The sequence below is a fragment of the Sinocyclocheilus rhinocerous genome, unplaced genomic scaffold (genome assembly GCF_001515625.1).
Source record: "Sinocyclocheilus rhinocerous isolate Xijiao unplaced genomic scaffold, SAMN03320098_v1.1 scaffold690, whole genome shotgun sequence".
Lineage (NCBI taxonomy): Eukaryota > Metazoa > Chordata > Actinopteri > Cypriniformes > Cyprinidae > Sinocyclocheilus > Sinocyclocheilus rhinocerous.
The window spans coordinates 152,383-166,609 of record NW_015654492.1 but is presented as its reverse complement, the minus strand read 5'-3'; the positions used below and the strand labels follow the sequence as shown (position 1 = coordinate 166,609).

Genomic DNA, 14,227 nt, shown 5'->3' with positions numbered 1-14,227 from the left:
CATACATTTCAGGAACAGCATGAGGGTGAGTAAATGATGACAGAATTTTCATTCCTGGTTGAACTATCTCTTTAAAGTAAAACTTTTCTGTGAGTTTTCTGAGATTGTGTAGGTTGGAGGACAGAGGGTACCTATCTGGCCGGCTATGACAGGTGGCCGCACCATTAGCAACACCAGTTTGTCCAGCAGTAGGTGGAGGAAGCGCACAACAGGCTCCAGCTGAGAGGAATTCAAAGCTGCTATACTAGACTTCAGCTCTGCCTCCAGATTATTCTCCATAATGCGCATGTCTCCTATCCTCACAGGGAACATGTGCTCATCCAGCGCATGCACCAGTGCAAAGAACTTATCTAAATACTGGTCCTGGGCAGAGGAAAGAAACGTATCAGAGAATGCATTTGTTTGAAGTGGGCTATTAATCAGTATTTTGACAATTTAACTTATAATTACCTGTGTGTGGATGGCGGATGCAGCCACAACCTCTACATTAAACACCCCTCTGTGGTTATCCACCCATTTCATTCCGGGAAGAGGAACCTACACACAAATGCATGAATGAACCTGCAGCATAATTTCTATGTATTATTACACATTGCCACCCTAAAATACTCTCAAACACACTTCCTACAAATCATAAGTCCCACTGTAGTGTATATGAAAAATAACAGCTTTGCTAACAATACAGGTACCATATTGATTAAAAGCATAGTTAAAAATATTAGCACTTGGTCTGTAAAAAATGCTAATGGTAAATAAATGTTCAAGGTCCAGGTTTTTTTCTGACAACATCAGTGATCAACGAGGAAAGTCTTTTAACATTTAATTTACGGTATATTAATGAGGGATACAAGATACTAGATACTAAACAAGGCCATTAAAATAATAAAATACATTTTCATATTTAACTATGTGTGTTGTGTGACAGAAATTGCCTTACATCAGGAGAGAGAACAGAGTAAGACTGAGGCGGTTTCTCCAGAGATACTGGAAGGCAGAAGTGACCTGTTCTCAAGCGTCCATTTTGCAGCATGGGAATCCACTGAGGAAAAATAAGAGGCATAACATTTACTATAGGTGTGAACCTTCATTCACATCATGATTAGATTAGATTTTTATTCAGAGAGTCATGATCCTGGGACCAGTTGCATAAACATCACTATGTTAACGTTAATCATCACTATGTAGCGACTGTGTCTTAAGAACTAGTTTTATTGACAAGCTGTCAATTTAGACCAGAATATGTTTTTTGTAACTGATTTTAAAACCGTATGACTACTTTTTCTTGCAGGGAAAAAAAAATAAAAATGAGATAAGCAGTCTACACAACCAGCCACAGTATCAAAACTATTCTCGATGCATCTCAATTCGCATCTTTGTTATTGAATAAAGGAGGCATGTTGCCTAAATCTGTACACAGGTTTATGGAAATGTTCTCTATTAGCACTGTGTGACTGCCAAAAATGTTAAAAAAGAAAATAAAATCCTTTTATAGTGTTCATGTACACTGTCATTCAAAAGTTTTCTTTTTATGCTCACCAAGGCTGCAATTATTTGATCAAAAATACGGTAATACTGTAAAATTGTGAAAATGAACACTTTTCTTTCTTCTTTAGTTCTATTTTAATGTTTCAAAATGTAATTTATTCTTTTGATGGCAACACTGAATTTTCAGTAGCCATTACTCCAGTCTTTAGCGTCACAGGATCCTTCTGAAATCATCTGATATGCTGATTTAGTGTTCAAAAAACACTTGTGGTTGTGCTGGTTAACATTTTTGTGATTTCTTTAATGAATAGAAAGTTCAATATAACAGCATTTATTTGAAATGTAATTTAACGTATCCTTGCTGAATAAAAGTTTGTGTGTGTGTGTATGTGTGTGTGTAAAACTATGTACCGTGTATCCAACAGGCGTCTCCAGTGGAGTGTTCTGTTTCTGTTGGCAGCTAACATGGTAGAAAGTAAAAAGGATGTGATGATGGTCGGTCAGCGAGGCTGGTAGCTTGATTTTAACTTCATCGTGGAAATCTGGTGATCTAAGGAAACAACATTTGATATACAGGGAAAAAAAAATCAGAAAAAAAATGTTAAAATGTCAGTGTCATTAATCCATTTCTTATACAAATGCAAACAAAAACGTGTCCATCTGTTGTTCTAAATTCACATACAGCTGACCCTGCCGCTCCGTGAGCTGATGTTTGATCCCCTGTTAAAGACTTCTGCATGATGTCATGTAAATGAGTTGTTAATAAAAGTTGCAGCCATTAACTCACCGATTATGATAGACTACAGCAGTATATGTCTCCTTTGAATACTCTGAACAACTGGATTTCCCGAAGATTACCTAAGAGACCAAGGAGTGAAGAACTGTAAGTATCTTATGCCATTTCGCCAAGTCAAGAGAGTGCTTCTCCATGACATGTTTGGTCATATGAAGATTGTAAATTGATCTGCATTGTCAAAACTTACAGGCATAGCATTGCTAGGATCTTCCCCATTCATGAACTGTACTTTCACTGTAATGTTACGGGCTGAGCCTTGACGGTTAGCAAAGTTCAGGCTCTGTGGGTTCACATGCAGCAGGTTCCTACACACACAGGTAGACAGAGATTTTATTTTTTTAAACACATTTAGAAGTTCCAATAAGTTTTATAAATCTTAAATGCGTAGGTTTCGATAATTTTATGTGTAATTAAGTTTAGAAATGTTTTTTTTTGTTGTCTCAGACGATTCCTTAACTGAAATTTTAACAGTCCCTTGTTAAAATTAACAGGAAACAACTAATTAATTTTAAAATAGCATTTTAAAAAACTTGGAATTTACACCAAATTTAGTTGCACAAAACAGAACTTCAAAAGAAGAAAAAAATTCTGGTCACATGTGAAAACATCTTTAACATTAACATTAATCCCCATTGATCTTTTCATTGCATAGATTTTTGTTGCACAGCCGTTTCCGTTCTGCGGTTACAGTAGCTGCAGGAACGGACAGAAATACTGCAGTGACGTGGATGCACTCTCCGGGGAGACCGCACAGACTGCAAAGTTCACAGACTTTCCAAGGAGCACAGATCTCTCATGCTCTCTCAAAATTACCTCCTCTCTAATGTGGTGCAAATATTACTTTTATTTCATACAGTGATCTTTTGCTGAAAAGGAAAAAATTAGTAAGGAGAAGTGAATAATGCTTTTGCATTGTACACTCAAGCATCAACAGTTTGTTATTCCATGAAAATATTTTAAATGTTTCCATATTAGTGGCATTTTCACACACACAAAATAACAACAACAACAAGAGATGCAATAAAAAAGTGGCGTAATTCCAGTTCAGGAAACCCATTAAATGGGTTAATCATTTTCTATTTGGCACAGGGTGTAAGAAGGGACATTGCAGTCCTCCCATTCCACTGACACATAAGCTCCTACACCCTGAATGGCCTCTGGATACACAATGGGAGTCTGGTCATGTCTGCGGTGTCCACAAATTTGGATTGAGGCCAAACTGTCCGCACCTGTCTGAACAGGACCAGTTAGTCTGAGCGTGCAGCAGGGCAACGATAATACATCACAGGAGCAGACATAAACCAAGTTAGCTGGCAGGCAAATAAAAATGAAATCAAGTGTGTTTCAACTTTATGTATGTATGTTAATATGGTCAATGTTTCAAAATGCATTATGTATTCAAAAATGTACTATCATCAGATAACAATGTGCTAATTACTTCAGTTTGCCTTTAAATTTAGCTGAATGTTGAAATGTTAAATGTGTTTTTATATCTCACATGCAAAAAATCTGTCTGCAAAAGTGTTGAATAGTGTACATTATTCCACAATTAAAAGATTAAACGATTCAATAGTTCAAAATAGTTTATCCGTAAGTTCCATATTTAGGGTGTTTGTAAACTTTTTGCCATGACTGACTCATTCCCATTACAAGCTGCTAAGTTTAAAGATATAATCACAACACATGTGAACAAAAAAAACTAAAGCTAAAACATGTACTGAACAGTGTTGTTGTAAATTCTTACAAGTAAAACTTTTCACCAATGTAACATCACCTAAATGGCTGACATAGATGAGATTTTGTTGAAATATACTGTATGAATACATCTGTCATAAAGTTGCATTATACCTGTATCGTTTATTGAAAATTGAAAGTCTAGTCATTTTTTGTAAAAATCAGAATTTAATCAAAGAAATAATTTTTTAATCTAATTGATTAAAAAAAAAATCTAGTATGCAAGAAAGTGAATATATTTGGCAAGTTACCCTAACAGGCCACCAGAAAAAAAATGAATAAATAAATAAAAATCTCCCACTAAGACCTGATGGGAGATTAATATGAAGCAGCAGTAAATAAAAGGCTTGTGCATATCAGTGCAAATGGGACAAACTCCCCCAACTTCAGTCATCACTCATTCTTTATTACTGCCTAAGCTGAACCATTCTGTGATTCAGTGACGATTCTGCTTGTACATGCAGACCCTCTCAGTGGCACCTGAGAGTGATGCTTCGCTGATTCAGAAGACCATTAAATCAAAGCCAGAACCATAAATCGCATACTTTTATTATTAATTCTCTTCCAGCGGCACATGCACAGTGCACCAAGTGGCCGTGGTGATGATGTGATCGATCGGCAGGATGATTCATCTGCATCGTTCATCTTTGCTTATCAGAGGCAACCAGGGGCCAGGTTATGGATGTGTGTGTGTGTGTGTGTGAGATACTGTACATTTTCTGCACTGAGTAAACTTTCCAGATTGGGAGGAGGACGCTCAAGCACAGCCAGCTTAATAACTACCAAATGCTCCCTCCCCCTCTCAATGTAGCTGTATATAGCTGTTTTTGGCGTTGTTCTCAGAGTAGGAGATGAGAAGAGTAGCGAGAAAGGGAGGCTAAAAGAGACGAGTATCCAGACAGGCACTGGGAACGCACTGACGCAGTGAACAATTCTGCCTTCAAACCACCTGAAACGATGTTGATTTTCCTGCTTTTTTGGCTGAGCTTGTCAACAACAAGCGCAGCCCCTAACCTAAGGAAAGCACCCACAGAGGCACCTATTTTAGTCACCGCGCCGCCAACTGAGGCTAGATCCCGCTTTGCCATGTTAGATGATGTACGACTCCTGGCTAACGGTCTGCTCCAGCTCGGCCAGAGCCTCAGAGAGTTTGTGCACAAGACCAAGTCTCAGATCAATGACATCTTCCAGAAGCTCAACATCTTTGATCGCTCCTTCTACCAGCTCTCAGTGGTCACCAGTGAAATCAAAGAGGAAGAAGAGAAGTTGAAGGAGACAACCATATATTTGAAGGCCAATAATGAGGAGATCAGAAACTTGTCTATGGAGATCAACTCCAAAATCAACAACATTCTCCAAGAGCGAAGCCAGTTGCACAGCAAGGTTGGTGGGCTGGAGGAGAAGCTGAAGGGCTTGTCTGAGAGCATGATGCCTCTGGAGCAACTTCAAGAGATCACTGCATTGAAGGTGAGTCCAGTAAGGTTAATTCAGAACTTCCATTCTAATTAGTCCAAACTCCCATTATAACTAGAGGGCTTCTCAGTACCAATTTTTAAATTCATGTCTAAAAATGCATGTAAATCACACTTGATGGCAAGAGCAAAACCAAAATTAATGCATATCAATAAAACTGATCATATACAGGGATCTGTTACAGTTGAATCCAGTTATGCATTTACTGCATTAACAACTTGTCTATTGCAGGATGTGATTGAAACACAAGAAAGGACCATTACAGATCTGCTTAAATCTGTTAAAGAGCAACACGAACAGCTCAATTACCAGAAGACCAAAATTAAGAGTCTTGAGGATAAGGTATCCATCCGTTTCTATAATGTTTCATGTTATTTCCATTAGAAATTTAAGATTATACATTTTGAATTTATCATTCAAAGCATTTTTAATTAAAAGGGTCCCCCACATCTTTGACAAATGCATTTACAATTACAGTACACATCTTATAGAGATTGCACCAAGAACAATTTCTAACTAACAAAATATTTTGTACATTTTATTTATTATAAAATGTATTTGACTTCTTAAGAATTTAATTTGGTTATATTTTAAATGAACAGATTAAAATCTAGTTTTTAATAAATTAGATTTAAATTTTAATAATTTCAATGTCAAGTGATTAGAATTTTAAAAAATATTAAATGTAACTCTCCTGGCTTTATTTGCATTTACTGAGAATAAATATTCATTTATTTCAGCTGAACTATGACTCTTTTCAAGACACAGCTGAAAAACCTTTGGATTTAAACCCAGAAACATCTGACCCTTTTCGTTACTTAAAAATGAACTCCACTAATGGAACTGCGGAAATAAATGGTAAGAACAGCACAAAATCAATTAGTCATTTAAATTAAGTTACTTTAATAAATCCAAAATCATCAACTGTGATCTATGCTTCTGTTTTAAATCTGGTATTTGTGTACTTTGCTTATGTATATTGGTTACTCCACTCATGTGCAGCACTTTGGTCAGTCTCAGGCTGTTTTAAAAGTGCTTTAAAAATAAATCAACTAAACTGTGTGTTTTGCTGCACAGACTTTCCAAAGGACTGCAGTGATGTGTTCAAAAGAGGCCAGAGGACCAGTGGAATTTACCCAATCAAACCCAATCAATCTGAGCCTTTCTATGTTTATTGTGAGATAAGTGCTGGTAAGAGACCAATAATGTACATCTAATCAGACTTCCTATTGATATCAGTTACAAAAATTCGGACAAGTAAAAAGAAAGGACACAAGAAACTCAGGCTATGTGGCTACTTTCTTAAGAAAGCTGTGCCTTAATCACTATTCTTATCCAGCTGAATACAAGATTCTCTTTTTTACTTTTACTCTGTTTTAAGATGGTGCAGCCACAGTCATTCAGAGGAGGGAGGATGGTTCTGTTGATTTTGACCAGTCATGGGAAAAATATGAATATGGATTTGGCAAACTGGAAAGTAAGTATGCCCTTTTGTGTCATCATGTCAGATGTTTCCTTCTCTACCACTCCAACTGCCTTTAAAAGCTATAATCTAATTCTCTCAGTTCACACAGATTTAAAAAAAAAAAAAAAAAAAAAAAAAAAAAAAGAGAAGCCGCTTTGATCATCTATAAACAGCTTATGCTTTTGTTTTATGATGCATCTTTAGCTGGAACTAAGTGTAAATATCCTTGTGTTACAGAAGAGTTCTGGCTTGGCTTGGCGAAGATTCATTCCATTGCTCAACAAGGACAATACATTTTACACATCGAACTGGAAGACTGGAAGGAGGAAAAGAGATTCATTGAGTACACATTCACCCTGGAAGGTCCAGCATCTGATTATGCTCTTCACGTGGCACACCTGTCTGGAGATCTGCCTGATGCCATGAGCAACCACACTGGCATGAAGTTCTCAACCAAGGACAGAGACAACGATAATCACGACGAGTCAAACTGCGCCCGGAACTACACAGGTATCACATGGTCAAAATTATTATTTAATATTCCTCAATATATAATTGAATATTCCTTGTATATTAACTGTTTGCTGGTTTCAGGAGGTTGGTGGTTTGATGCATGTGGGGACACCAACTTAAACGGGAGATACACCTGGTTGAGGTTGAGGGCTCGGCACCAGCGCAGGAAAGGAATCTACTGGAGGCCAGCCAAAGGAAGCTCCTATACCCTCAAATCCACAAAGATCACCATCAGACCATCAACCCAGTTTCAATAATCCCTGACCCTATACCCTCCATTGGGTAATTCAGAATCAATCAGAGGGGTCACACTGGCAGCAGACACTAGCCAACAAAGCTTTTCCCTTTCTCTACAGACAGCAGAAACTGAATGATGCAACTGCAACAGATCATTGACTCTGGTAGAGGGTAATAGCCAAGTCAAAGGGTTATTGCAACATGCATGTGCTAGTTCGAAATCTTCATAGGTCATCAACTTGCAGCTTGTTGATCAAGAAAAGTTGTTTAAAAAACCCTAATACTGAACAGGTTCAAATGGCAAAGACCCATGGCGGATCACACCTCTGGAACAGGATCTGATGCATGTTATTATCAAGGGTCAACAAGAATCAACAATAAGTTTGTAGACTTATATGGATAATATTATAGAATTGTATTATAGAACATCATTTCACATACTGTATGTTAGCTTGAAGTTTTTAAGTATTTAAGCAATTTACACAAATGTGCAACAGTAGAAAGCATTGAGTAACACTTTGTAATAACTTTCATTAAATCATGACTACAATGCTTATGAACACATTTATTATTATATTATACGATAAATAGATATTTGTCATTTTGATATTGAAAATTATTTCAAAGTGTTACCAAGAAATGTGCTGTTATGGTTGAAGTTGGATCTTTTGCTCGTCTCTTTCTGTTACTGAGTCATATTGACTCCTGGTTACGTTTTGTACATACGCTGTACTGTATATATTTCGTTTACACAATGTTTCTCAATGGTAGTCAGGTGCATTATATTTATAGCAACACATTTAGACATTAAGGCAAAAATAAAAACCAGTCTTTCTGTAAATTAGCTCACAGCAGTCAGGTGAGACTTCAACTATACTTGGACTCACATGGCAAACTTTTTTTTATAAATTTCCCTGCATAATTAAAACTAATTTGAGCAATATCTTTTCAACAAAGAAAACAGTATAAAGTATATGAACAACTTCACTGCAGGCTCACAACTGAAATAAGCCAGTTGCCAGACTGGCACTACTGTTAGTTCATAGGGGAGGAAAAAAAATGTAACTGATAATAAATAAATAATCTAGCAAGAGGATCAAGCTTAACCTGTGTGGGAAATCAACCCTTCATAATTAACATGTTATATGACCTGTATATACGACAGACATGACAAGTGTGATAAATCCAGAATGTAAATGTTGTTGGCAGCAAAAGATGTCCCAATCTGCCAAGTCAGCATCACCTAAATCAAGGCTGACTATGCGGCGTGTCCGGTGGAAGATAACAAAGTTGGCACAGGCTGTGAGTGGACAAACATGCCCTGTGAATGACAGGTTATGTCAACATGCAGAGGATAAGAATCTTTGTCTGGTCAACCTTGACTAAATTAGTAAGCTTAAATAGAAGGGTTAGACCATACAGTGAGGTTGTCTGCTCACAAAGAAAGTGCTCTGGTTACTTAGCAATAAGAAGAAGACAGGGCTTTTCATAAAAAAGAAAGAAAGAAAGAAAGAAAGAAAATACTTGTTTGTGTTGGTGTGCGAGGCCTATATGATCTAGACCAGTGGTTCTCAGAAAACACTTGCCAGAAACACCTGGTTTGTTGTCATGCCATTATTTCAGTGATTTAGCAATGTCACCATGTTACACATTTTCATAAATCCTGGCTAGTGGCTGCTTTGGCCTGCCCCCAAACAGTAGGGTAAGTGATTTCGCTATTTCAAGGAGATGCTATTTTCCGCTGCAAGGGCAAAAAAACATTATATGGACTTTCAATAATTAGGCCATAGTTACCATAGACAGAATACGGTTTACAGTGAAAAGAGGCACTGGAGCAATATACAGTCTGTGAAAAATAATGTGCTTTTTGAACTTTAAATCATGTGAAAGCATTCTAGTAGAGCCCAAAAAATAAAATGATGAACTTGTAAATAACCATAATATGGGCACTTTAATCCAAATATTTTTAAAATTCACATAAAAAATTAATTGTTTAAAATGTGTAGAAACACTGAAGAACATTCAGCTCCTAAAAGTTCTGGAATCCTGAAAATTATTTCAAATTGAATTATTTTAGTTACTTTAAATTACAAAAACTAGGAGTGCCCATAGATTAAAATAAGTTTTGAAAACAAAACTAGGGCTATTTGCTTGCAAAGTCAGACGTCACACTTACCAGGTGTTACCTGTTACCAGGTCCCAGCGCTATATCAAATCCCAAAAGCAAACAACATATGGTGCTAATTAGAGGTGTGCTGTACTACTACTGAAATATCATGATCCTTACCTTTATCTCAATATCAAAATCTTCATCTTTTCTGAATCTTTAAAATATTGGTTTCCAGGACACTGTGAGCCCAGAGACTGTAGTGTACACTGTGAGTCTTTAAGGGCACTTTCACACTAGCACGTTTGGTGCGCACCCGGGTTCGATTGACGTCAGAGTTGGGTACGTTTGGCTAGTGTGCAAGCTGTCATGCGAACGCGGTTGCGCACCGGGGTACCGAACCCGAGACTACCTGAAAAAGGTGGTCTGAGTTTAATTGCACTCGAACTGTGGCGCGGTTCGCGTGAATATGACAGCAACACGGACTCGGGTGCGCACTTGTTCAGGAAGTAAAGTAACCTGCAATGCTTTTTAGTTGATTACAAAGTATTTTCTTCAATAAAACACATATAAGTGATGACAGTGTTGCTGATTTACCTTGGATTCGAGCGAGAGTGAGCCTGCAGTATATTCGCGTGTAGCAACTGCAATCAGAGCGGCAAATGAATGGTAATCCGCTGTCTCCTCAAAATAGCCGTCAACATGCGACGCACATACAGTAAACCCATATGTCGTTTGGGTTCGATAGAATCAAGAGAGTGTGAAACCAGACCAACGCTGCGGGGGGTGCCGGGAACAATCACACTCGGGTTTGAACCACAGCAAACGAGCCCAGTGTGAAAGCCACCTAAAAGTTTAGCTTAAATGTGTGCTATAAATAAAAAGTGCTACACATAAAAAGTCTACATTTCAAGTCTTGAAATGTAGTAGAGGCTTGTAATCGGAAACAGTGTTTGTTACATCACAACTTAGCAAGCGAATAGGGTGCCTTTGAATATTATTGTGTTGGATCCAAAAAGGTTGAGAATTACTGATCTAGACATTTATACCTGTAAGTGGTGTTGGGCACATAAATGTCCCTGGCAGGGAACTCCAGGATCTCTTTTGTTGGCCGCACTCGACTGTCTGGGTAAGGCTTCACTTGGAGCAGATCAGGCGTCAGGCAGTAGTGAGGGTTCTCGGGGGCTGGTGAGATGTCAATCTTCAGCTGGGCTGAGGGCATTTAATAAATGAGTAACATAACTCATTACATAAATGTTAATATGGCCAAAAATCTATTGCATAAACATGCCAAAAGAGCTCTACCTGTAATGGGCCTCAGTCTACGCAGCACAGAGGATGGGCGCCGCATGTCGGCTAGGAACTTGTAGAGATCTTCATCACTTAGTCGATCTCCTTCCTAATATGATATATTAATAAAATATGAAAAATATATTCAAATGTCAAAAGCAGGGGTATTTATTAGCTTTAGCGGTCCGACCTATACAATGACCGGTAACTGGAGGATAGTGAACTTTTGTTTTTTTAATATGAGGGTGACCTGTTTGAAGAAGTTGGTGACCGTCAGGGTGGCTGGTCTAAAGCTAGTCAGACTGCATGATTCATCTCCGCTGGTGGTTCTCTCCAGCGAACGACGCCCCACAATACTAGAGTTCCTCCGTTCGGACCAAGAGCCTTTCCGTTCTGTGTAATGATGCAGAGTCAAGTAGTTAAAACTTCAGTACTACAAGATCAGATAGGACAAAACAAGACAAAATTGTCAAAAAATAAATCTCTTAAAAATAAATAAATAAATGCTGTGGTATGGCATAAAGAGCGAAAAAGAAATAAAAATTGAGATTGGACTAGTCTTACTTCAGTCTTACGTCTTCATCACCCATTCAAATGTTGTTCCAAAAAATTATTTAAAACTACACAAGTACAAGATAAAAATGCACAACCATCTGTGTCATTTAAAGACTCACCTGACAGCCCCATCTCCAGCTCTGTGTCTCTCTCTAGGCTGCCGGCACTGTTCACTATGTTCATGAGGTGTATGGCCGTCCAGGCAAAGGGCATCCGATAACGCCCTAGTCGCTGGCAGAACTGTTCGGACTGACTGCGCAACTTCTCAAGCTTTTCCTTATTCTGTGGTACCAGAGAAGAGAAAATAAAAACAGTCACCATGCTGGACTGAATTCCACCAGGAGCTGGTGTACAATATATAAACTATTAAGATTGGCTTACTTTGGCAGCATCAGATTCTTTAAAGACCATGTAAGGCTCTGCACATTCTCCAATGTCTCCTTGCTGAAGCACCTTCTCAAGCTGAATGCAAATACAGTGCAAATGAGCAATGATAATGCACTGCTTTCAGTCAACACTACTCAAAACACTCCAATTAAGCAATAAATGAACATCAATGCAAAATTCAAATCAATGCAATAATCATCAAATATGCAACTACAAAAAAACAGTACACTTCATAAATCCATTAGTCATATTAACTTGAAAGCATTAATGCATGCAATGTTTAAAAAAATAAATAAATACATATTTATAAAATATATTGTAGATTATATTACTCCAGTATTCAGAGTCACATGATCCTTCAGAAATCATTCTGTTGTTTTGATGCTCAAGAAAGATTTATTATTATTGTTGATGTTTAAAACATTTTTTTTTTGTGAAAATCATGATAAAAATTTTTTTCCTGGATTCATTGATAAATAGAAAGTTCAAAAGTATAATTATGCATATTCTGCTCATGTTTCATGAATAAGACTCTGACTGTTAAGAAGGATGCTGAATAATGTAACCAACCTTGATAACAAGGAAAACGTCTTGAGAAGGGTAGGTGATAGAAAAGACAGCAGAGCGGGCCAGGGTGGAGATAGCAGCAGATGGGATGTGAGGTCGCAGCATGGCCTTCGTTTGCTCAGAGTTCAAATCAAAGTAAAAGTTCTCCGATATCTGAGGATTAAGACAGGAAAACGTTAGGATTCATCAATGTCTGACGAACAACTAAAATCCTTGAACACAGGTGACTACTACCCTCTAGTGTTTAAATTAGTTAACAATGTCTTGTGACAGTGTGAAAATAAAGAAAAAATAATACAGAAATTCAGAAAAAAATGGACTTGTGGCAAGGACCCTGAAACAATCAGGACTTCACTTTAAGCTTTCATTTAGTGATGAGTGATTTTTTTGCTACAAAAAAAGCAGGAGAAATACCAAGCAAGTGTCTCAGAGCTGTCAAAAGCTGTAAAAAAGAATGACTGTTTATCTCACAGAGTAAGAAGTAGCCTGCAGAAGTGACATGCATGGTTGTTGTCCACACTGGATCTACTTGCTGTAGCCAAAGCACAATAAACCCATGTAACCTTTTCCAAGGCCCATATTTACAAAATATAGACTTCTGGGAATCCATACTCCGTTCTCATGAGACCAAGTCGATTTCGGATTTAACAGCATCCAAAATGTTATGGTGTTGCTAGAGGAGGAGTACAGAGAGAAGTGCCTGGTTCCCACAGTGAAGTTCAGTGGTAGTAAAGCTCTTCTATAGGGATGTAAGAGTGCTGAAGGTGTGAGGGAGTTGTGCTTTATCAATGCGGTCATGAATACACACACCACTGTGTGATGTAATACACAAACTTGAAACAGAAGATGTTAACATCTCCTCATTCCCTGTGTTGTTGGGCATTTTTTCAACATGACAATGACGATATGCATTCTCCCAAGTTGAAAATCCTTTAGTGGACATGTATTTCACCCAATCTTAACACTCTTGAGCACCTGTGGGGGATTCTGTAGAGTCGAGTTGAGCAACACTCCCATTGCATTTAAGGATTTAAACAGGACAGTTGTGACAATTTGTCATGAACTTGTACACTCAGTGCCAAGAAGGGTCAGAGCAGTAGACTAAAAATAATGGAGGACATACTAAGTACTAGCATAATTATACATACGTTGAATTAAATCTAGGGTGTACTGATTTCAGCAGTCCTTCCTTTAAACAAAATTGGCTCATTTATTTATTTTACAGATATTAATGACATATATTTCTCTATTTTTATTAAGTATATGTTTAATACATTTAAATGTTGCCATCTTTCCATTAATTGTATTAGCGATCATAGAAAAGTACATCTTTTGTATTTGTACTCATTTATGCATTTAAAGAAATGACAAAATATTAAAGATTAAAGTGGACATTTGAATTAAATGTTGTTTAGTCTATATTAAAGGGGTCATATGATGCGATTTCAATTTTTCCTTTCTCTTTGAAGTGTTACAAGCTCTTGGTGCATAAAGAAGATCTGTAAAGTCTCAAATCCAAAGAGATATTCTTTATAAAAGTCTTTTTTCTTTATAAAAAGAGTCAACCACGCCTACCTAAAACGGCTCGTTCTAACACGCCCCCACATACCTACGTCAC

At 37.5% G+C, this 14,227-nt stretch overlaps 2 protein-coding genes across 2 annotated transcripts in view; one reads left to right on the top strand and one right to left on the bottom strand.

The window, feature by feature from the left end:
- Positions 1 to 14,227, bottom strand: part of LOC107717128 (dedicator of cytokinesis protein 7-like) — a 47,992-nt gene that overhangs the window by 26,761 nt on the left and 7,004 nt on the right. The window contains exons 9-20 of the mRNA XM_016523795.1: positions 12,613 to 12,762; positions 12,037 to 12,117; positions 11,775 to 11,937; positions 11,351 to 11,493; positions 11,116 to 11,209; positions 10,860 to 11,022; positions 2,469 to 2,586; positions 2,273 to 2,343; positions 1,897 to 2,035; positions 938 to 1,039; positions 451 to 537; positions 132 to 363 (exon numbers count right to left, since the gene is read on the bottom strand). Of these exons, the coding sequence (XP_016379281.1) occupies positions 132 to 363; positions 451 to 537; positions 938 to 1,039; positions 1,897 to 2,035; positions 2,273 to 2,343; positions 2,469 to 2,586; positions 10,860 to 11,022; positions 11,116 to 11,209; positions 11,351 to 11,493; positions 11,775 to 11,937; positions 12,037 to 12,117; positions 12,613 to 12,762 (1,543 nt within the window). The remainder of the gene's footprint in view (positions 1 to 131; positions 364 to 450; positions 538 to 937; positions 1,040 to 1,896; positions 2,036 to 2,272; positions 2,344 to 2,468; positions 2,587 to 10,859; positions 11,023 to 11,115; positions 11,210 to 11,350; positions 11,494 to 11,774; positions 11,938 to 12,036; positions 12,118 to 12,612; positions 12,763 to 14,227) is intronic.
- LOC107717137 (angiopoietin-related protein 3-like) lies at positions 4,860 to 8,117 on the top strand. Its single transcript, XM_016523804.1, has 7 exons — positions 4,860 to 5,482; positions 5,720 to 5,830; positions 6,229 to 6,346; positions 6,566 to 6,679; positions 6,870 to 6,965; positions 7,191 to 7,463; positions 7,548 to 8,117. The coding sequence occupies exons 1-7, from the start codon at positions 4,973 to 4,975 to the stop codon at positions 7,721 to 7,723; spliced, it is 1,398 nt and encodes a 465-aa protein (XP_016379290.1). The 5' UTR covers positions 4,860 to 4,972; the 3' UTR covers positions 7,724 to 8,117.